General features: G+C 53.1%; 8 protein-coding genes across 8 annotated transcripts; 5 read left to right on the top strand and 3 right to left on the bottom strand.

The window, feature by feature from the left end:
• Positions 1-87: 87 nt before the first annotated feature.
• Positions 88-1354, bottom strand: CGGC5_v014392 (putative dioxygenase; the record flags this gene model as incomplete). The annotated part of the gene is made up of 2 exons (XM_032023149.1): positions 88-1121; positions 1255-1354. The coding sequence occupies 2 exons, from the start codon at positions 1352-1354 to the stop codon at positions 88-90; spliced, it is 1134 nt and encodes a 377-aa protein (XP_031880033.1).
• Positions 1355-2254: 900 nt separating this feature from the next.
• Positions 2255-2897, bottom strand: PSF3 (DNA replication complex GINS protein PSF3; the record flags this gene model as incomplete). Its single annotated transcript, XM_032023148.1, has 2 exons — positions 2255-2758; positions 2856-2897. The coding sequence occupies 2 exons, from the start codon at positions 2895-2897 to the stop codon at positions 2255-2257; spliced, it is 546 nt and encodes a 181-aa protein (XP_031880034.1).
• A 242-nt stretch (positions 2898-3139) lies between these two features.
• CGGC5_v014390 (Superoxide dismutase) lies at positions 3140-4373 on the top strand (the record flags this gene model as incomplete). Its single annotated transcript, XM_066153087.1, has 6 exons — positions 3140-3189; positions 3243-3365; positions 3409-3459; positions 3545-3690; positions 3746-4011; positions 4074-4373. 6 exons carry the CDS (start codon positions 3140-3142, stop codon positions 4371-4373), a joined length of 936 nt encoding a protein of 311 aa, XP_066007503.1.
• Positions 4374-7582: 3209 nt separating this feature from the next.
• CGGC5_v014389 (uncharacterized protein) lies at positions 7583-9423 on the top strand (the record flags this gene model as incomplete). Its single annotated transcript, XM_032023146.1, has 8 exons — positions 7583-7813; positions 7891-7927; positions 8027-8169; positions 8228-8570; positions 8634-8685; positions 8768-8826; positions 8877-8933; positions 9044-9423. The coding sequence occupies 8 exons, from the start codon at positions 7583-7585 to the stop codon at positions 9421-9423; spliced, it is 1302 nt and encodes a 433-aa protein (XP_031880036.1).
• A 935-nt stretch (positions 9424-10358) lies between these two features.
• On the top strand, positions 10359-11661 carry CGGC5_v014388 (Arginine metabolism regulation protein II; the record flags this gene model as incomplete). The annotated part of the gene is made up of 5 exons (XM_032023145.1): positions 10359-10399; positions 10462-10649; positions 10702-11185; positions 11548-11594; positions 11645-11661. The coding sequence occupies 5 exons, from the start codon at positions 10359-10361 to the stop codon at positions 11659-11661; spliced, it is 777 nt and encodes a 258-aa protein (XP_031880037.1).
• Positions 11662-12547: 886 nt separating this feature from the next.
• ASG1-5 (Activator of stress genes 1) lies at positions 12548-14872 on the bottom strand (the record flags this gene model as incomplete). The annotated part of the gene is made up of 4 exons (XM_032023144.1): positions 12548-13270; positions 13323-14011; positions 14068-14734; positions 14786-14872. 4 exons carry the CDS (start codon positions 14870-14872, stop codon positions 12548-12550), a joined length of 2166 nt encoding a protein of 721 aa, XP_031880103.1.
• A 390-nt stretch (positions 14873-15262) lies between these two features.
• Positions 15263-16064, top strand: CGGC5_v014386 (uncharacterized protein; the record flags this gene model as incomplete). Its single annotated transcript, XM_066153086.1, has 5 exons — positions 15263-15350; positions 15467-15496; positions 15565-15606; positions 15814-15862; positions 16004-16064. 5 exons carry the CDS (start codon positions 15263-15265, stop codon positions 16062-16064), a joined length of 270 nt encoding a protein of 89 aa, XP_066007401.1.
• Positions 16065-16760: 696 nt separating this feature from the next.
• CGGC5_v014385 (putative transporter) lies at positions 16761-18644 on the top strand (the record flags this gene model as incomplete). The annotated part of the gene is made up of 7 exons (XM_066153085.1): positions 16761-16946; positions 17004-17061; positions 17113-17399; positions 17454-17867; positions 17915-18126; positions 18185-18356; positions 18408-18644. 7 exons carry the CDS (start codon positions 16761-16763, stop codon positions 18642-18644), a joined length of 1566 nt encoding a protein of 521 aa, XP_066007400.1.
• Positions 18645-18978: the final 334 nt, after the last annotated feature.

The raw sequence follows: 18978 nt of genomic DNA, 5'->3' as shown, positions 1-18978 counted from the left end.
GGGTTGCGCCGACGGATGACAAGTAACTCTGTTTCATTTTGCAAATTTACTAAAACGCTAGAAAGAAGTCATGTGAAGCCCATTCCCCTACACAGCCGCGGTGACCTCGACCGGGCCCTCGGGAAGTTTGCTCGCAGCGATATTGCACTGCCGGAACAACCGAACCTCGGTCTCTGCAAATGCGCCCACGACGGAGTGAATCACCCCGCGGTTGTGGAACACCACAAAGTCGCCCTGCTCCCAGTCGTGCGCGTACACGTTCTTGGGCGCAATGCCGGGCCTCTGCAGCCGGTGCACCGTCTCCCGGACCTCCGCGAGGTTCTCCACCACCGACCCGTCCTTGAGGTGCAGCTTCCGGACCGCCGAGGGGTGCACCTGCAGCGCGAGCCGGCCCGTGACGGGGTTGCGCCAGCACATGGGTAGGATCTGGATCTTGTCCTCCTCGATCGGGGGCAGGTCGCTGAGGGGCACCTCCTTGTCCTCTGAGACGAGGCCGAGGCCGTCGGAGCGGGACTTGGCGCTGGACATCCAGACGTACGGGTGCGGGGCGTACTCGACCTTTGTGGTGCGGACGAACTCCTGGTCTTCCGGGGAGAGGTTGTCGTACATTGCGTAGCCCGAGACGAAGGCCGTGGTGCCCAGGGGCACGGTCATCTCCTCGCCTGTGCCGTCGTCGTAGCGAAGCCTCTGCTTGCGGCCGCCGGGCACGCGGACGGCGAGGAGGGTAGTGGCGACGGGGGGCGCGAGGCCGTAAAGGGCTGCGTCGATGTGCCAGCGGTAGAAGCGGGTGAAGTCAAGGTCGTCCTCGGCGGGGATGGTGGTGGCGTGGAATGTGCGGTGGTGAGGGTGGCGGAGCTGGATGTTCTTCAGGCCCTCATACTCTTCTACGAAGCCGTTGCCGATGACCTGCACTTGGGGCTGGTGGGGGATGGTCTTCAGGTCGGGGTGCAAGATGGAGCGCTTCGCGTCGATGGTCTTGGCATGGCCGTAGGAGGCGCCGGCATCCGGGTCGAAGCGCTGGGTGATTTCATATTGCGCCTTGGGGGACACGTGGCTCTGGTTCTTGAAGACGAGGACTTGGTGCTTGAAGAGAGCATCACGGATGGCGTCAAAGTCGGCATCTGGAAGATGTCAGCCTTTTGTGTTCAACGTCAGAGAGATCGAAGAGCTTACCATAGGAGGTTACCGATTTTACGGGTATTCTCCCTTACGTGTATAACATCAACGTCACTTTGTATCTTCATGCGTTCTTACCAGTGAGATTTTCGATATCAACGTTGGAGACGACTGCTCCAAAATCAACAGCCGAGCCCTCGGCGGGGGTAAGCGGCGTGATGGTTGCTTGAGAAGCCATTGTGGTCGAGGGAGTTGCGTGAGGCATTGAGAGAGGCTGTGTAGCAATATGCAATTTTTTTCTGTTGAGAGTTGCAAACGGTCTATCAGCTTCACTCAAGAAAGCCAGATGAGGGACGATTTGGGCCTTTCTATATGTTTTTGGGAGAGCTAACGGGAGCGTTGTGGAGGCACGGAAGCCGCCGACAGCCATGCGCTTTGTTATCTCCTCGGACTGCCCCGCCTTCCTTCAGATATCAGATAAGTGGCGAAGGATCTCGATAAGATTCCCATGTGAAACCATGACAGCCGCATTTCCGGCAGCGAGTCCCCGGCAGCGAGTCCCCGTCAGCGAGTCCCCGTCAGCGAGTCCCCGTCAGCAAACCAGATTGATTGAAATGGCAATTGTATTATGCAAAAAGGTCGTTCTAGACGTTGCTTATCATTCATTAATCATTAAGTTGGTCGTGCTTTTCTGTCAGTTCGGCTTTACCTCCCACAGCCGAAGAGCGAGTCAGCCCCGCCAGTTCCTCCGACCCCGCGCTCTGTTGTGACAAACGGGCTTAACCTGGGACACGGACAATTGCGTCTGACGGTGACTATTTTCGCCTTCCGGACAATTTCGCGGGGTGCATAGCCGCCGGCTCCAAGTTCAATTTGACGTTGATGCCAGACGTCCGGCCAGCTCGGTCTCCGGAGCTGGGCCGAAGGGGCCGACTAGCAGCGCCGAAAGTGCGGTTGCTCCGTGTCTGGATGCTGCTTCGCATGTAGTGCCTCATGCCTGCATGGTGTAATTTGGCAATGCAACTTGGCTTGGCGGTATGGCCTCGCGGTGCCTCCAAATCCCAACGTGCGATTCTTGAGCGCCTTGCTCTACCTTGCATCGCACGAGGCAGACAGTGTTTTCACTCGGGGTATTCTTCTAGTGCTTCTTGACCTTGTCCATCCACTCCTTGGAGGCTTTCGTGCCGTCGTGTGCCTTGCGGAAGAGACTTCGCTCCCACTCATCCAGACCGCGGAGGAAGTCCTCACTAGAGCCACCAACGCCATCATCGCCTCCCTTGCGAGCGTGTAAAGAGATCTCGGCTGCCCGCGTGACAAACGTCTTGCGCATCACCTCGCTCAGTTCGCGCTCGTCAAATAGGTCGAGGATGCGAGTGCCCAGGCCGTAGAAGTGGGCGCATTGATCTCGGACGGGTACGGCTCGCGAGTCGGCTTTGAGGGCTTGCACGACTTGGCTCGACAGGGCGGGAGGCAGGTTGAGAGTGACCGGGGCCTTGGAGTCTTCGCCGGTGCTGGCGAGGGCGAGCATCTCGGCAAGCCAGAGGGGGAGAGTGATCGGGGTGCCGGCTTTCAGTGCATGCGATGGGTTGTTGTCGAGATAGCCTAGGTCGGCAGCGTCGATTTCGAATTTGCAGGGAACTTTCTTGGTTGCGTTAGCTGTGTGGCCTTGTTCACGTATGCTTTGATCGGTGCAGAGTATGGAGGAGTGTGGTGCAGCGCTGAAGAGAGTGCCGGCATACCTCAGCATCCGTAAGGATGGAGTCAATGTCGTAGTAGGACATGGCGGCTGCTCCGGTTTGCGGTAGGTGTTGTCGATGTTGAGGAAAGCAACGGCCGTTTGACGATGTTACCGTCGAAGCTCGACGCGTCGAGTTGCGGTGTTGACGCGACCCAGCAGCCAGCCCACCAAAGCCAAGTCTAACCCCGCCATTGAGCACCAGCCACAGCATATGTGGCTGAGATGCTGAGAAGTCCTGAGTGTGGCTGGTGGCTCAGCCAATGGAAGAGGCTGGATTACCTAAGAATGCACACTTGGGAACCCGGCTGGCTGGGATTGGCTGTGAAAAGCTCGAGGTGACAGGCTGCCCCACCTTGGGTGGATGACGACATTCTGCTTTCATTCGCAGAAACGGACAGAAGGTGCACCGAGAAGCAGCGAGCCCGCTGGAAGCACTGAGAGCAGTGGAGAGCTCCGCTCGGCAACCAGTCGCAGCTTTTCTGGAGATCCGAGCTCCCACCGGTGCCCTCACGTAATAGCCGACCGAACCTCCCGCAATTGACATCATCCTGAAGCTGTCATTGCGATTCTGCTGCATTTGTCAATCACCAATTGCACGTTCAAAGGTACTGCGTCTCCCTCTATTTCTGCTCCCAACGCTCCCATTTCGAATTGGAGTATCGTCAGGAACACCAATTGACACCAGAACAGACATAGAACACGCAAAATGTCGTCCACTCTCCTCCGAACCGCTCCCGTCCTCCGCACAGCTCTGCGAGCTGGTGCCGCGAAGCCTGCTGCCGCTATGGCTAGCACCAGCTTCGTCCGCGGCAAGGCTACTCTGCCCGACATGCCCTGTTAGTAGCGCCGTCTCTCTAGCTTCCTATCGCAGCACTGACAATGCCCCTCCAGACGACTACGGCGCCCTCGAGCCTTACATCTCAGGCCAGATCATGGAGCTCCACCACTCCAAGCACCACCAGACCTACGTCAACGGCCTCAATACCGCTCTTGAGACCGTCGAGGAGGCCAACTCTAAGGGCGACTTCGCCAAGGCCGCTGCCCAGGCCCCTCTGATCAACTTCCACGGCGGTGGTCACGTCAACCACTCCCTCTTCTGGGAGAACCTTGCCCCTGCCAGCAAGGACGGCGGTGGCGAGCCCGACGGCAAGCTTGCTGTACGTTCTCTCCCCTCTGTACTCCCTAGCAAACCTGTGAACACTTGCTAACCCCCCAACAGAAGGCTATCAAGGAGGACTTCGGCTCCTTCGACACCCTGAGGAAGCAGATCAACACCTCCCTCGCCGGCATCCAGGGCTCCGGCTGGGCCTGGCTCGTCAAGGACAAGACCAGCGGCACCCTCGGCGTCGTCACCCGCGCCAACCAGGACCCCGTCACCGGCAACCTCGAGCCCCTCCTCGGTATCGACGCCTGGGAGCACGCCTACTACCTGCAGTACCAGAACCGCAAGGCCGAGTACTTTGACGCCATCTGGAACGTCGTCAACTGGAAGACCGTTGCCAAGCGCTTTGAGAAATAAGCAATGAGATGTATGCGTGTACTATAGCAGTTGTTGATACCTAACAAGAATTGACGGCGTTCAGTCAGTTAATCACTGAAAGGATGAAGAGTGAGCGGTTTGGCTACAATATGCCTGGGAAAATAATGTGACTTACAGGGTCATGCCAGTTAAAGAGGAACAGTTCTCCAGTCTTCGGATGGGATATCCATCACATTATCCGGCGGAAACCAACTCCTCGAGGACCGGGCGGAGGATTTCCCGTGATTTCTACCGACTTTGCCTTCAGTTTGCACATGCTCGGGCATTTTATGCGGCTCATCGGCCCTTACAATCATGGCCAAAGCGGACAGCTGACGCCGACGAGGTCCACAACTTGAACCAACTCAGGCCTGCTACCCAAGACGGAGCTGTCATGGACACCCGAAATTTTGAGGTGGCAAGCTTTGCTCAGCTCGACGCTCAATACACGTTTTGTCCTACAAACTGCCCACGGAGATCTCGACAATGATGGAAATGGGAAATGTAGACCTCCAGACCACTCCTTGCCGCCTTCGAAAGCCTTGTGGAGCGAAGTTGTCAAGAAGAAGGTCTGGACGGAACACTGATGACTGATGCGTACACGAAACTTTCCTGAGGTACGGATACTTTTATGCGTCGTCTACTTCGCACCGGGAAGGTGGTTATAGCACCAAAGCATAGTACTCTCCTTCTCTCCTGTCTTGGTCGATGCAGGTCTCGGTTGCAGGAAGCGAGCGGCCTTCCAGACTCGGCCTAATCGACTTTTCGAGGACCATTCACCATACAGATGAACAGTTTGATGGGGGGCATACGAGATTGTGGGTGACCGAACTGCCCTCTATTAGGACTGCCAGGCGAGTGGCTTCAACCAAGCATGCGACAGTCCAACTCGTCCAGCTGCAGTTGGTCATGGTCCAGTTGGTATTAGTCGTGTCTTGTTCAAGCTCAAAGCGTCATCTGTATGGTATTGACGTATCAAGAAGAAGCAACCCTGAAATATTGTGCCTGGTCAGGGGTATCTCGTCGGAATCCATAGAGATCCAATGGGTAACAACGTTGCGACGCAACAGCCTTGGGTTGAAGAAAACACCAACGACAGGCTGTCGATGTTTAAAGAGGCAGCGACGAGCCCGTGCTGTTGAAGCTATCACCTAAAGCCTGTAAATGATCCCTGGGTCAGTTCCTGGGCCAGGCGAAAACCCTCCCTGCTTTTTGGGACCAGCCAGCGCGACGTGCGGACCAGACACGAGCTAACCAACAACATCGATGAAAGTCAAAAAGATTGAGGTCCCTGGTGTCAGTTGGCCCATGCTGCATCACGGACACCGATCTCATCGACACGCGCAATCCCCTGGAGCCCCCAGGCATCCACCGCGACCATGAGAAAGACCACAAACGATTGTCAGGCCACCAACGAATGTCACAGAGTCTTTGAGGATGGTCTGGCCCCAACAGTGCCGGCAAAATCCACGGCATCCGAGGATCTCAGGTCTGCCGACTGTCCAAGCAGCAAGATATCTCGGCGGAACTTGCAAACGTGGCTGTCGATCCAGCTGGCCGGCCATCAACCGGCTCAAACTCCTCACAGTCCGGACCAGTCCGCACGTATCCGCGATCCTGCGAACACATCCACGCATCGGGGTTGAGTGCGAACCTGCCACTGAGATCGACCGTTCGCGAGTCAGGTCCGCCCGGCATCCTTTGATTATCTCGTCCTCGGTGGGCTTTTCCGCAGGCCAGGTCTGGGGCTCGGGGCCCGGAAATGGGGCCGGAATGGCTTGGCAAACCAGCCTTTCGGGCTCTCCCGTTTGATTCAGCCCGAGGCACGCTGCGAACGCAGTCACCAGAAGCCCAGCTACCCCTGGATTCGCCAAGTCTATAAAACCAAGGACAGGAAAGACGGCGGCATTTCGACAACCGCGTCGAGAAATCACGAATGGCCTCATTCCACAAGCTTAGCCCGCCCTTTGCGGGATGGCGCGGTGGCCCTAGTGCTCGTTCGCTTGAACGCTTCATCTGCTGAAACCAGTTTTCTGGGCGCCACCGCTGCCGTTATCTTTCAGCTGTTCTGCCGATCGCCTAGCGAGCCCAATGCTGCCGACGTCTCGGGGCGGTCGGCGCGAGCTAGAAGCATGCCATGTTTTTTTCTTCGGCGAACGGTCTGATCGCTGTCGCGGATTGCGATGGCAAGGCCATTTCGATCGAATCTGCGCCCGCGTGGGTGGTATCAAATGGATGGTCTGCGCCACCACTAAAACCTCTGGGTGATACAGTAGGCATTTCCGGCCTTGCCTTGGCGGATTCGAGGAAGAGCGGCAGAGCTCGAGGTCTGGAACGGAGAGTGTCTACAGGCGGTGCACTGAACGAGTTAGCAACTCCGTATTGGCTGGCCGGGGTTCAGGGTTCAGGGGCGGAGAATGCTTACGCTCACAATCTCTCACACAAAGACCCAAGAAGACTGAACCAACGATACGAAATGATCGGGGGAACCAATTACGGCTCAGCACTTCCGTTTCCGCTATGAACACGCATTCAAAGAAAGCCACACAAGAGGAGTTTCGGTTGATTCGAGTCTTCGGTTGTTGAAGCCTATGCTCCGTACGCGAGAGCGATGCGATAGTTCCAGATTGCCGTGTCCCGAATCCCCTCTTAACCGACACTCTAAATTCTTGCAAAAGATCTTTTTTCGCTTTTCTTCAGCCCGGGAAGATGCCGTGATCGTCTCTTCTGGTTAGGCGAATGGTCGGTTGAGGCATAGGGGCCAGCCAATGGCTGCGTGCTCTAAAGATAACCTTTCCAGACGCAGACGCAGCTAACTGAGTCATGAAGCCTCCCAGGCTGACGTGCCCAGTGAAGCGAGGGCCTGTGATGCGATGCCAGAATCCCCGTCTCGTCTTCCAACTCAGGACCTGCTCCGAGGGGAGCTTAATCTTAGCTAGCTGGAACTAATCCTTACGAAACGCTATGGCCTTGGGAGGTTCAGCGATCCCTGAGGGCATGGAAAAGCGAATCGCAGCAGGCAGGGCAGGGCGATCACCCAAGGGCCGGGTGTCCTCCTCGCCCGTCCTCCCCCATATACATACCGTGGAGTGCTCCGCTTTTGATCAATCTTTATTCCAGCCCACTCGCAACCTCGAACCACGATTTCCCCAGTGCGTGTCCGCGTCCCCCGGGTGTGTCGACGACGATCCAAAGGCCACGATGAGAGAATGACGGTCACGACGATAACGACGACATGGTTGAATAAGCGGGCATATCTGACGGAGGACACAAACAACACCAACATCGGCTTCTTTAATTTCGTCACCTTCGAACTGCTGTACGCGATCGTACCGGTAATGACCGTCATCGACCTCTTGACGCTGTTTCTCCGAGTTGCGTCGATACGAGAGCGCCGGTCACGACCCCAAGCCGACGATTATTCTGCTATTCTTGCTTCTGTAAGTTCTCGGCGGATAAATGCTGAAATGAATCGATGGGCACATACGGTTCGGACTTGGACTAACTTTTGTGTCAGCTGTTTGCCATTGCGACGGGAGTAATTGTTCTATATGGTATGCGCCCGGATATGATGAGATCGCGAGCATTTCGGATTCGACCTTGCGAGCATCTCGGATAAACCCCAGATTCACGATGCTGACCTCCACATGCAGGTGCCGTCAAGCGCGTCACTGGTCGGCACGATTGGGACCCATGGCCTCTGCCAGAGGGACCCTGGCCACGGAGTGATTACACATTGGACACCAAGGACACCGACCATCCAGTATTCAACCCTCTGTACGCCATTCATGTGCAGGTAAGCATCCTGTGTCCGGTCTTGTTGCCATTTGGGTGATACTAAAGCAGTTCCGTAGATCAACTACATCCTGAACTGCCTGCAAGGCGTTGGCATCGGAGTGGTGCGACTTGCGTTCTTGTTCCTCTTCCGGAAGCTCTTCCTCCACCAAGGGCGGGGATACATCATTCTCATCGACGCCCTCATTGGGGCCGTGACCCTGTTCATGCTGGCATACACCGGGACACAGGTCTTCGTTTGCGGGGTACATCCGACGGCGCAATGGACGAACCACGACACGGCAGCTGAGTACTGCTTCACAAATGTCACTTACAACTTTGGCGTTAGCATCGTCACGGTCGTCCTCGATGTGACTGTGTTCTTGCTACCCATGTACCCACTGTTGAGGATCACGCAGACGAGTATGTATCCATGTCTCGGGCGTGGCCTGGTTAAAAGTCAACTTGCTAACTTGTGAATTCCAGTGAACAAGGAGAAGAGGAATTACATTCTGGTTGTCTTTTGCTTCGGATTCTTGTAAGTCTGCCTGCCGACACATCCATGGCTACTCCGTCCTGCTACAGCTTCGTGATCTCAAACTCACACTGCGTTACTACAGGGCCGTGGTATCCTCCATCTTCAGCTTGGTTCTGGCTACTCCGTTTTTCCTCTACCAAGGTAGGCCGTCTTGACTCATGTAATTGACGTATTGTTCTGACTTGCCTCAGATAGTTATATCTACACCTGGTTGCGTGACCACGGAGCTGGTGATGGAGACGCATTCGGTACGACAACCCAGCCCTTTCCTCTTAACTCTTGGGCAATCCACCCTTTTGTTCACTATGGACCCTTCTTTGTTCATTTTGCTGACCAAGTAATGCTCTCATCAAAACAGGCTGGTCCGGAACTACAACATTTTGGTCGTACATGGAACTCGCCGTCGGCGCAGCTGTGTGCAACTTGCCAATCATATCACGGTTCCTGATCCGCAGATGGTGGGACGTGTCGAAACAGGCCACCGTCCAGACCATGAACCAGATCGTGACCCGAAAACTATGGGCGCGCGACCACGCGCCGGAATCATACGCATTACAGAGCGACACCTTGCCAATATACGTGGCGAAAACACGGTCGGGAGCCACAGAAACGACCAACAAGTCGGAACAAGAGAGTTCTGGACAAAAATATAATTACCATGGATACGTCCATGATGTCGAAAGTAATGACCACTGGCCAGAACACGACGGAAATGCCAGGATAGGCACAGCCCTATAGCGGAAGAGGAGGATTATGGATATTACATCAACTATTTAGCGTTCCGAATTATAATAAGATATTAACCAAGTTGGCGACGGCCTCGTAACCTGACACTACAAAAGAATGCGTGTTGCAGCCACCAACGTTCTGACATTATCAGGTTGGTTTAACGCGTGCCCAGATCATAGGGAGGCCTTGAGGTCTGGTGCACCGTTTCAGTCACCACAGCCTGGAAGCAACCATCCTCGAGCACCACGCAATGTCGCTGTCACCACTAAGTGGGACCACCGCCGAAGACGTCGTTTGAGCCGGGTTGCAGAAGCTGGGTCGTGTCTGTCATGCTATATTGCCAAGCCGTGCCAAAAGATCGGACGACCTGACGAGGCGGACGTCGTGGGCAGACGATCGTGCCCCCCTGATCGTGCACGTTCAGATGAACAGCGGTGCGAGCAGCTCGGACAGTTGGTCGTATCGCCGATTGATTCAGGGCGAAACTCAATCATACGAAATGAAATATAGGTCCCTCTCACTTTCCCAGTCCCATGATTCGCCATACAACGTGAGATTCTCGAACCTCTACAGAAGATTCGCATAACTGGACCGAGTTGGTTTGCGGGCCAATGAGGCTTTTGAGCCCGCAACTAGAGAAACACAGTGTTATGGAACCATATCCGGAGCATTTCCGGCAATGATACCGTGCTGTTCGATCTTAGCTTCATTGATAGCACTGTACAACAGTGCTATCCACATTACTCATCGCTATCTCGCGTTTCTGCCGACTTCATCCGGATGGCGTGCTGAAGTTGGTCTCATTCAGCAGCCTCATATTGAAAGATTTCAGCTTTCCAAAGCCACTTTCAGTGATTTTTGACCGCCGGTTGAATGCTCAACTTGTGTGCCTACGGAAGCACCCATCCTTATCACGCTACTCCCCTCAGTTGGGTTGCCTGACCATGCCGCCAAAAGGTGCAACGCGCTCAATGACCTTCACTGGGTATGACTTGTCTCCCGCAAATCTCGTGGATCTCACCGCCAGACCTGCTCACATTCAAGTAGATGCTGGACGTGTAAGAAACGAAAGGTCAAGTGCGATGAGAGACCTACAAGCTGCAAGAATTGCGAGAAAATAAAGACTCCTTGTGGCGGATACGGCATCAAGCTACAGTGGATCAGAGTGAATGATCCACTAAATGAGAATGAGAAGCCCCCGAGTAGCAGCAACGGGAGGGGAAGAATTCGAATTGGTGAGTTCTTTGTCTTTCCCCATGCAGACCTGCCCGGCTCATGGAACAACAGGCAGAGACACAGGTCCTCAGTATCGAATGCATGACATAGACGGCTTTCTAGACACTCTTGACAATGTCACAAGCTCAGAAAACTTGATATCAAAAGGACCGTTTTCCGTGTTTTCGACGTCTAGTAATCATCGCGAACAGCAAGTCGGCGGTAACTTGGACAGCGCCGGCCGTGGAGTTTCTCCCTCAGAGGTCGCAAACGACAACAACCTAAACGCCGAAACTTCACCAGTAAAACCAGCATTTGATGACACACAGGCAGCTTTGACACTGGAAAGTCTTTCTACTCCCATCAACACGGACCCACGGCAACAAGATGAAGAGGACGTTATTGATATTGTTCCCGAGCCTATCGCTGCTCACGAGTCCCTACCAGCTATCTTTCAGGAAGCATTGGGGGCTTCTTTGGAGACTAGCAACCATAACAACTGGACAAATTCGACCGATAACGGCACAATATCATATCATATGGGCAGTCCCCTACGGTATACCATATCTACCAGTATCTCCGGTGATGCTGTTATAGATAGACTGATGCATCATTACGCCGAGCACGTCGCAGTAATGCTTCAGCCAATTCAGCATCCTCAAAATCCTTACCGACAGCTATACGTCCCCGCCGCACTAGAAGCAGCATCCAGTCTCACTTCCCCAGCACAACTTCGATTACAAGTACCTAAGGCCACAGTGAAATCAGTCATATTTCACTCACTTCTCGCATCATCAGCTTTCCATCTTTGGAATTGTCTACCCTCTCAAGTCAGGTACCACCAGATTGGCGCGCGACATCGACAGCAGGCCTTACTTCTACTACAATCCGCCATTAGCATCGAGATGCCGACTGCAGAGTACAAGACTTTGATGGTGGCCATGTTGTCATTGGTAACGATAGATGTGAGGATATCGACCTCCTTATGCCTTTGAAAATGACCTAACTTCTATAGTTTATGTCTGGATGTGAGGCCGATTTCGCCGTACATTTGCAAGGCACGAAACAACTAAGAAAACGGCGTCGGAAATGGAGGATGATCAGCAGAGCAACGCAGCAGCTGAACGAGATCAGCGACTTTCTCTGCTTGTTGGCTCGAACCATGACATTCTCCTCGTCGCCGAGACCGTGGTCCATAGACCCAGCAGAAGATGGAGATGAACCCGCCGCCTCCCAACATCCATCCAGCTGTTGTTATGGATATATGTACGGAATCACGCCTCAAATTGCCGCCGAACTCCAGGAGACTTGCCGGCTAGCAGAGTATCTAACCTGGTACGAACGCTCTCACGAGCCGATCCCAGATAGTCTGCTTGAAGCCTGCGAAGCACTCGGAGATCGACTATGCTCTTGGACTCTTGAACGCGACGGCGCTCATGAAGCAATCTCCCAGGACGAAGATGGATTCGAAATTTTCAGACACCATGCGAATGCCTGGCACCTGGCCACGGTGATCTACTACCACCGCCGCGTTCAGAAATGCCGCAGCGAGGACCAGGATGAGATAGTCGCAAGGATCGCGGAGCACATGCATGCAGTCGAGGACATCAAAGATCGCTCGACATCTTCGTGTGCTACACAGAGGATGGCGCCGATCATGTGGCCTGCTTTTATTGCGTCCTGTGACGCTTCAGCGCGACGACCTTGGACTCTTTGGTGGCAGCGAGCCCGGTGCTACCACATTGCTAACTATGAGAGACAATGGGAAGTTGTGCAAACGATGTGGCAGAAGAAAGACGAAAAAATAAATCAGACGGTGTCGGGAGATTTCGATTGGATTGAGGCGTTTAGGGGCATGGGCATCACTTTGTTTCCAATATGATGAGTGTAGAGAGTAATGATAAAATGATTTGGTGTTCTAGTTGTTTTCTTGAGATCCGTATGAGGGATGAAGCATATCAAGAAACGAGCCGGGCCATGTCGTGTCTGTCATCATCATCGGCCACATGACGTTCTCCCCAAACCCCATGCTCATATCCAAGGCATTACTCGCCTCCACAGAGAAGCCAGATTGAGCAGTATCTGGTGCCACCAAAGGTATGGCATAGGTATCTGAGGGGCTACAGTAAGTAGACTGGCTTAGCCCTTGACCGGGTTGAACAGCTGCGCTGGGTGGCAAGGAGCTCGGGTCATCGGAGGTAGGTCTATCGGAAGCACGTGTACAGCGTGCTCGAATGTTCTTCATCATATCCCACGCAAGGTTTGCGCCGTTGGAGTTGCTGGCCAAAGCCTTCAGAACAGCCATACACGTCTCAACGTCTTCTCGTAAGGCGACCACGGTGGTATCGTCTCCGGCGTCCTGCTTGATTAGAGCTCCTGCCATGACCATGATGGATCCTGCGCAGACTAGGCAAGATATCATCTGCCACCAGGGATAGTTCATAACGATATCCATGGTGTCAGTGACATTATGCATCAAAGAGGCGATGGATTGGGCCTCGGTAGCGCATATCTTTCCGTACTCTCGACTTTGACATGTTTGATCTTGAGTCAAGAGACTCTTGTCGGGGGATGTATGGAATAGGTAGGGTCGATGGATCAAAGCCCGCAGGTGGTGGAACTTGATGGCCAACATGTTCCGCTATATCCGAGTCAGCCGATAGATTACTCGCAACGCGGACTGGACAAAATACCTGACGCTTCAAAGTAATCGACTTTTCGAACGCATGACCAAGATCGAACCTCAAATATCTTGGCAGCTTTTGCTTCCATGCCAGAAGCAGCAAATCACAGTCTTTGGTGCTCTGTAGCCTGGCTGCGATGTCGCGCCTTGGGTGATAGCATTCCCTCAGCACTCGACCGATGATGGAAGAAAACTCGATGAGACGGACAAAATATTCCCCAGCCCGACCCTCTTTGGAAATCTCTTGTGCCTCATCATCGTTGATGTCTGGATCTAGACCATCTATGCGAGAAGGAATGGGAACATGACAGTCGTGATCCGAGATCGCAGGTGGTCTTCCGAGTTGCAGGGCCGTCAACCGGTCCAGGACGTACAAGGAGTACCAGACCCTGCTTCGAATCTGAGGTCGCTCCGAGTTCGGTTGGCTCGAACCATGGTCCTGAATGTCGGCATGTAGGCCGATGCTCTGCGATAAGCGGACAGCAAGGCCGAGATAAGCCCAACATCTGTCGATCTCGGATGTTGCTAGTAGATAAAAGCACTGGGCTAACAGAGCCGAGACTTGCGTTAAGGAGCGTTCGAGCATGTCATGGCGAGACAAAAGTAAGGAGCGTTGAAACAGCTTTTGATGAGATGAGCCATCTGGCCGACTGTCTGCTCGGAACGAGTCATAGTAGGCCCCAAGAGCAAGCAATGCATCTGCTGATGTCAGCGCATCATTTCTAAGCGCATATGTTCAAGCTTTAGATACTTACATAAGAGAGAAAGCCAGGAATGAGTCAAATCAGGGGCCGGGCTTCCGTCTTGTAGGTCCTTGACTTTATCCATGAATGGTGCTTCTTCTACGAAAGGGTACGCAACGTGTATAGTGGAGAAGTAGATCCCCAGAAACCTGTGCACTTGCGACCTTTCTGGCATATCCGAGATTGGGTTCTGTAGATATTCCATCGTGGTTGGTGCATCGATGTCGTAGTTGTCAACCTCTCCCGTGTCGTCTTGTGAACCACCATCACCGCCACGAGGTGCGGCCGTTTGTCTAACCAAGTTGAAGAAATGAATGTCACTGACTTCGCCAACATATCTGGGACTTTGGATGCGTTGGATGAGGGCAGGACTACTGGCGGTGATGCTGGCTGGGCTAATCGTGGTCACCCCCGGCGAGCTTTCGTGGAACAGGGCAGCCTGGATTCGAGCCAGGCCTTGATTGATTTCGGCCCGGCCCTCAGGAGGTACATCGATGGCCAGACTTCGTATAGCCTTTTCGCACCGATCAAAAACCTCCTGCGGATTTGCTGCATTACTTGCTTCGGAGGACGTTAATGGTGGCGTGCAACTGGCATCGCGATGCGTCGCCTCGTTTCCCCATGAGCAGTGGTAATCATAGCCAGCGCAGCGACCGCATACCGGCCGCTTCCCATCGCACTTGCAAGAGTCAAAAAATTCAAGCTCTAAACTTGGTTTCCTGGAGCTTACCTTGGACTTTTTCGCGCGGCAGCTGTTGCAGGCCACGCTGATTCGCTTCCGCTTTAAGACGGGTTGTTCGGCCGAGTCATCCGCCATGGCCGACGGGTGTTCGGCCCCGCAACGCCTGCTTGAGGTGTGAGAGCTCCGAAAGCACGTGTGAAGTTGAAGTCGCTAAATGTCGCGGAAGTGAAGGCAATGATGTGACAGACGAGGAACAGGCATGCCGGATCTGTAGGATGAGGAACTGTGAAATGCGAGACAACGGGGCTTGGCGGGTATAAAACCTAGATCCCGCCCTAGCCGTCGGATCCGGTCGTTCCGCAGTCACTGAGATGTGCTCGGCCAATTGCGTCAGTGGGCTATCCCAACTTGGTCTCAGAGGATACACCGTCTAGACAAAAAGAAATCTTGCGTTAAATAAAATTTCGAGTGTTGACCATTTGTTCTTGTCTTTGATAACTTCAGTATTCAACGATTTCATTCAAGATGCCGGCACAAGACGACAAAGCCTTCTACGACATGCTCGACTCCATTGCCAACACCGGAAACGAAGATGCAGTTCAGCAAAATAAACGTATCAAGGAAGCCGAGTTCGCAGCCGATGCAACAGAGCCAAACGAAGAGCAAACCGCTGCAATCCGACGGGAGGTAGAGGCCAGCAAGGAAAACCACAGTTTGAACGTTAACAAGTGTCATACTTCACGGCGCTGAATGCGCGTGGTAAGCAGATATAAAACCAATATTCTCCTGGAGGAATTTGAGAGAACTCATGGCTAATGAACGATCAGACATACAAGCAAAGAAGAGAGTCTCTTTTGTCATATTAGGCAGTAACTGTTCATAGATAGTACTTGTCAAAGGCGTTTGTGTAATCGGAAACCCGGGACATAATCATACATCAGTCGAAATATACAGGGAGACTTCATACGGCAGTCAAAAAGGTGTACCCAAAGGCGGTAAACTGAAGAGAAAATTTAGAAGGGAAGAAGGATACAGGAAAACACAAGGAAATTGGAGCGGTACTGTCAATTGAGCAGACGGTACGCTGTGCCAAATTCGCAACTACATCATTCAACTTGCTTCAAGGTTCGTCAACGATTTCCTCTCTGCCAGGAAATATAAATGGCTCTATTTGCGGAGTAGACATGCCACAACTACCTCCAAGATGGATATTTATGAACATAGAGTCAAGGTCTGGAACCAGTCTCACTGTTGACAAAACGTTAGATATTATCTACATATGATGACTTTCTTTGGTTCACAGGAAAACATCGAAGGCCAAATGTAACGCCGGACAATTTAGTCTCTCTGCAGTGCAGAGACGAGCCGGAATTAGATCCCGTGATCTATGTTAGTTCTGGTGCGGACCGAACACCGGCTCCTCCCCCGCATTCTCCAAGTGACATCACGACCACAACCCACGCCAACCTCTCCGCTCCGCCGATCCCTCAACATATCTGTGCCGTTTCCGACCAGCCTCCAACCAATCTCCAACTAATCCAGACCAGAACACGTGGGTCACGCGTTGCAGCGGCCATCATTCCGCTGCGCGTTCACCCCAAGCGTACTTCAAATAAGATCAAGAAACGCGGGGTAGCCTCCTACCTCGGCCTTGACACCCACAATCACCCCGGAATCTTGAGAGGCCGATAAACTTATTGGCCGTTTCGATCTGCCGAGCCGGCGTCGGATGGGGCTCACCCCAGCCGCTGACGATGCAAACGATGGCCAACCTGTTTAGTGGCCCGTGGGTTGGGCCGAACCGGCGGATAGTGATCCGAAGGTTTATATCTAGTAGATGAGCCAACCATGATGGCCTGGGGTGTTCGACGACGAACCCTTGCACAAACCGTTTTCTGTCCTTGGCATCTCTTGTTCAGCAGCTCCTCGTCAACCAATCCCCGACCATCGCTTCCACCAAGGCTTGGGAACAGGATCACAGTTCGATTGCAAATTACTGCCATCCTTCATTGAATTGGCAAAGATGGCTGGCATGTTTACCAACTCCGAAAAGCTGGACGTGTCGGAGCTGGAAAATGGTCAACCAGAACATTTGACGAGAAAGGACGAGATTGGGCGCATCGATGCGATCGCGACCGCACAGGGAACGACCCTTGCGTCTTTTGCGCATTTGGACGAGAAGAAGATCTTGAGAAAGGCAAGCGCTCTCGTTACAACAGCACTTGCGCCGTGAAGATTCACACGACTAACCTTTGAGGCGATACAGATGGACATCCGCCTCATTCCCATGCTGGCCTTGCTATATCTCCTATCTTTCCTCGACCGTTAGTCAAAATCACCACCGAATTCAAGGACCTAATTGACATTAGCCACAGGCGGGAACATCGGCAACGCAAAGATTGAAGGATTGCAAGAAGATCTGGGAATGACATCCGACCAGTACAACTGGTGTCTGACGGTGTTCTTCTTCACATACGCTGCATTCGAAGTCCCGAGCAACCTGTTGCTCAAGAAACTCCGACCAAGCATCTGGCTTCCCACGATCATGGTTGCCTGGGGCACAGTGATGACGCTTATGGGGATTGTCAGGAACTACCATGGGCTGCTAGTCGCACGAATCTTCCTTGGTGTGACTGAAGCTGGCTTGTTCCCTGGCGTTGCTGTAAGTTTTAGACCGGCTTGACAGATTGAAATGGAACTCTGACTTGACTACCAGTACTACTTGACAATGTGGTACTGTCGCCACGAGATCCAGCTTCGACAAGCAATGTTCTTCTCCGCTGCGTCGATTGCTGGTGCTTTCAGCGGTCTGCTCGCGTTCGCCATTTCCAAGATGGATGGCACCGGCGGCCTGGAGGGCTGGCGATGGATCTTCATTCTCGAAGGCATAGTCACCGTCATCGTTGCAGTATTTGCCTTCTGGGCGTTGCATGACTTCCCTGAAACAGCCAAGTTTTTGACCGAGGAAGAGAGAGCCTTCGTTGTTTACCGCCTCAAGTACCAGGGCCAGGTTCAAGGAAAGTCAGACAACCGCGTCCAAGTTGCTGAGGCCGACGAGTTCCAGTGGAAATATGTCTGGGATGCTTTCACAGATTGGCAAATCTGGATCAACATATTTGTCTATTGGGGGGTACGTATAGAATCTGGGCCATGGGAGATTGTGTGCTAACAAGGCAGATTGTCTGCCCTCTCTACGGCATCAGTCTCTTCCTGCCCACGATTATCCGAAACCTCAACTATACGTCAAGCACCGCCCAGCTTATGACAGTTCCGATCTACATCACGGCCGCAATCCTCGCAGTCGTCGTTGCTTATCTTTCCGACCGCTTGGGCAAGCGAAGCCCGTTCATTGTCGGATTCCTATGCATGATGATCGTTGGCTTTTCCATGTAAGGCCCTGCCAACTACACAACCTATTTTGCAACACTGACACTTATTTCTTCATAGGTGTATCTCAAGTTCAAATCCCAAAGTGGTCTACGGCGGCGTTTTCGTGGCTGCATGCGCCATCTATCCCGCCTTCCCTGGAGTCATCAGTTGGCTCTCCAACAACCTTTCCGGGAGTTATAAGCGTAGCGCTGGAATGGCCCTACAAATCGGTGTTGGCAATTTGGGTGGTGTAAGATTCCGAATAACGCAAAATCATCCTTGACTTGACTGACATCTGTAGGCCATGGCGTCCAATTTCTACCGTCAAAAAGATGCTCCTCGATACATCCTTGGACATGGACTTGAGCTCGGCTTCATCTCTGTCGGCATCATCGCTGCCCTCATACTCATCTTCTCATACATCGGCATCAACAAGAAACGTGACAGGCACATGGCAGCAGGCGAAGACAGTCGATACACTGCAGAGGAACTGTCTGCTCAGGGTGATAGGGCCATAACGTTCCGATACATGTGGTGATAGGATACTTAGATGCGATGTAATGTGGAAATGAATGCACAGGGAACATAGTTCAAAAGGGGCCTTGGGTCATGTGACCAGTCAGCGAAGGGTGCCGTGCCGTACCTGTATTTCTACCAAGGTCCAAGACATGCTTTTGGGAAGAAATCATTATGAGCCAGTAGTTGTAGACCACGTCAGCTGCGCTACATGCGGCATAGTTCATGCAGGCTGATAGTTATGGACTGTGAAACGAGGTTGCACAGAGGACTTGGCATGCATCAACCGCTTACCCCTCAATATCAATTAAGAGGTAAGATCAGGCTGCGAAGACTTCCATTTCATCGTGGCCTCT

The sequence above is a fragment of the Colletotrichum fructicola genome (genome assembly GCF_000319635.2).
Source record: "Colletotrichum fructicola Nara gc5 chromosome Unknown KSG_Nara_v1_contig09, whole genome shotgun sequence".
In the NCBI taxonomy this organism is placed as follows: Eukaryota; Fungi; Ascomycota; class Sordariomycetes; order Glomerellales; family Glomerellaceae; genus Colletotrichum; species Colletotrichum fructicola.
This window is presented reverse-complemented; position numbering and strand designations above follow the sequence as displayed.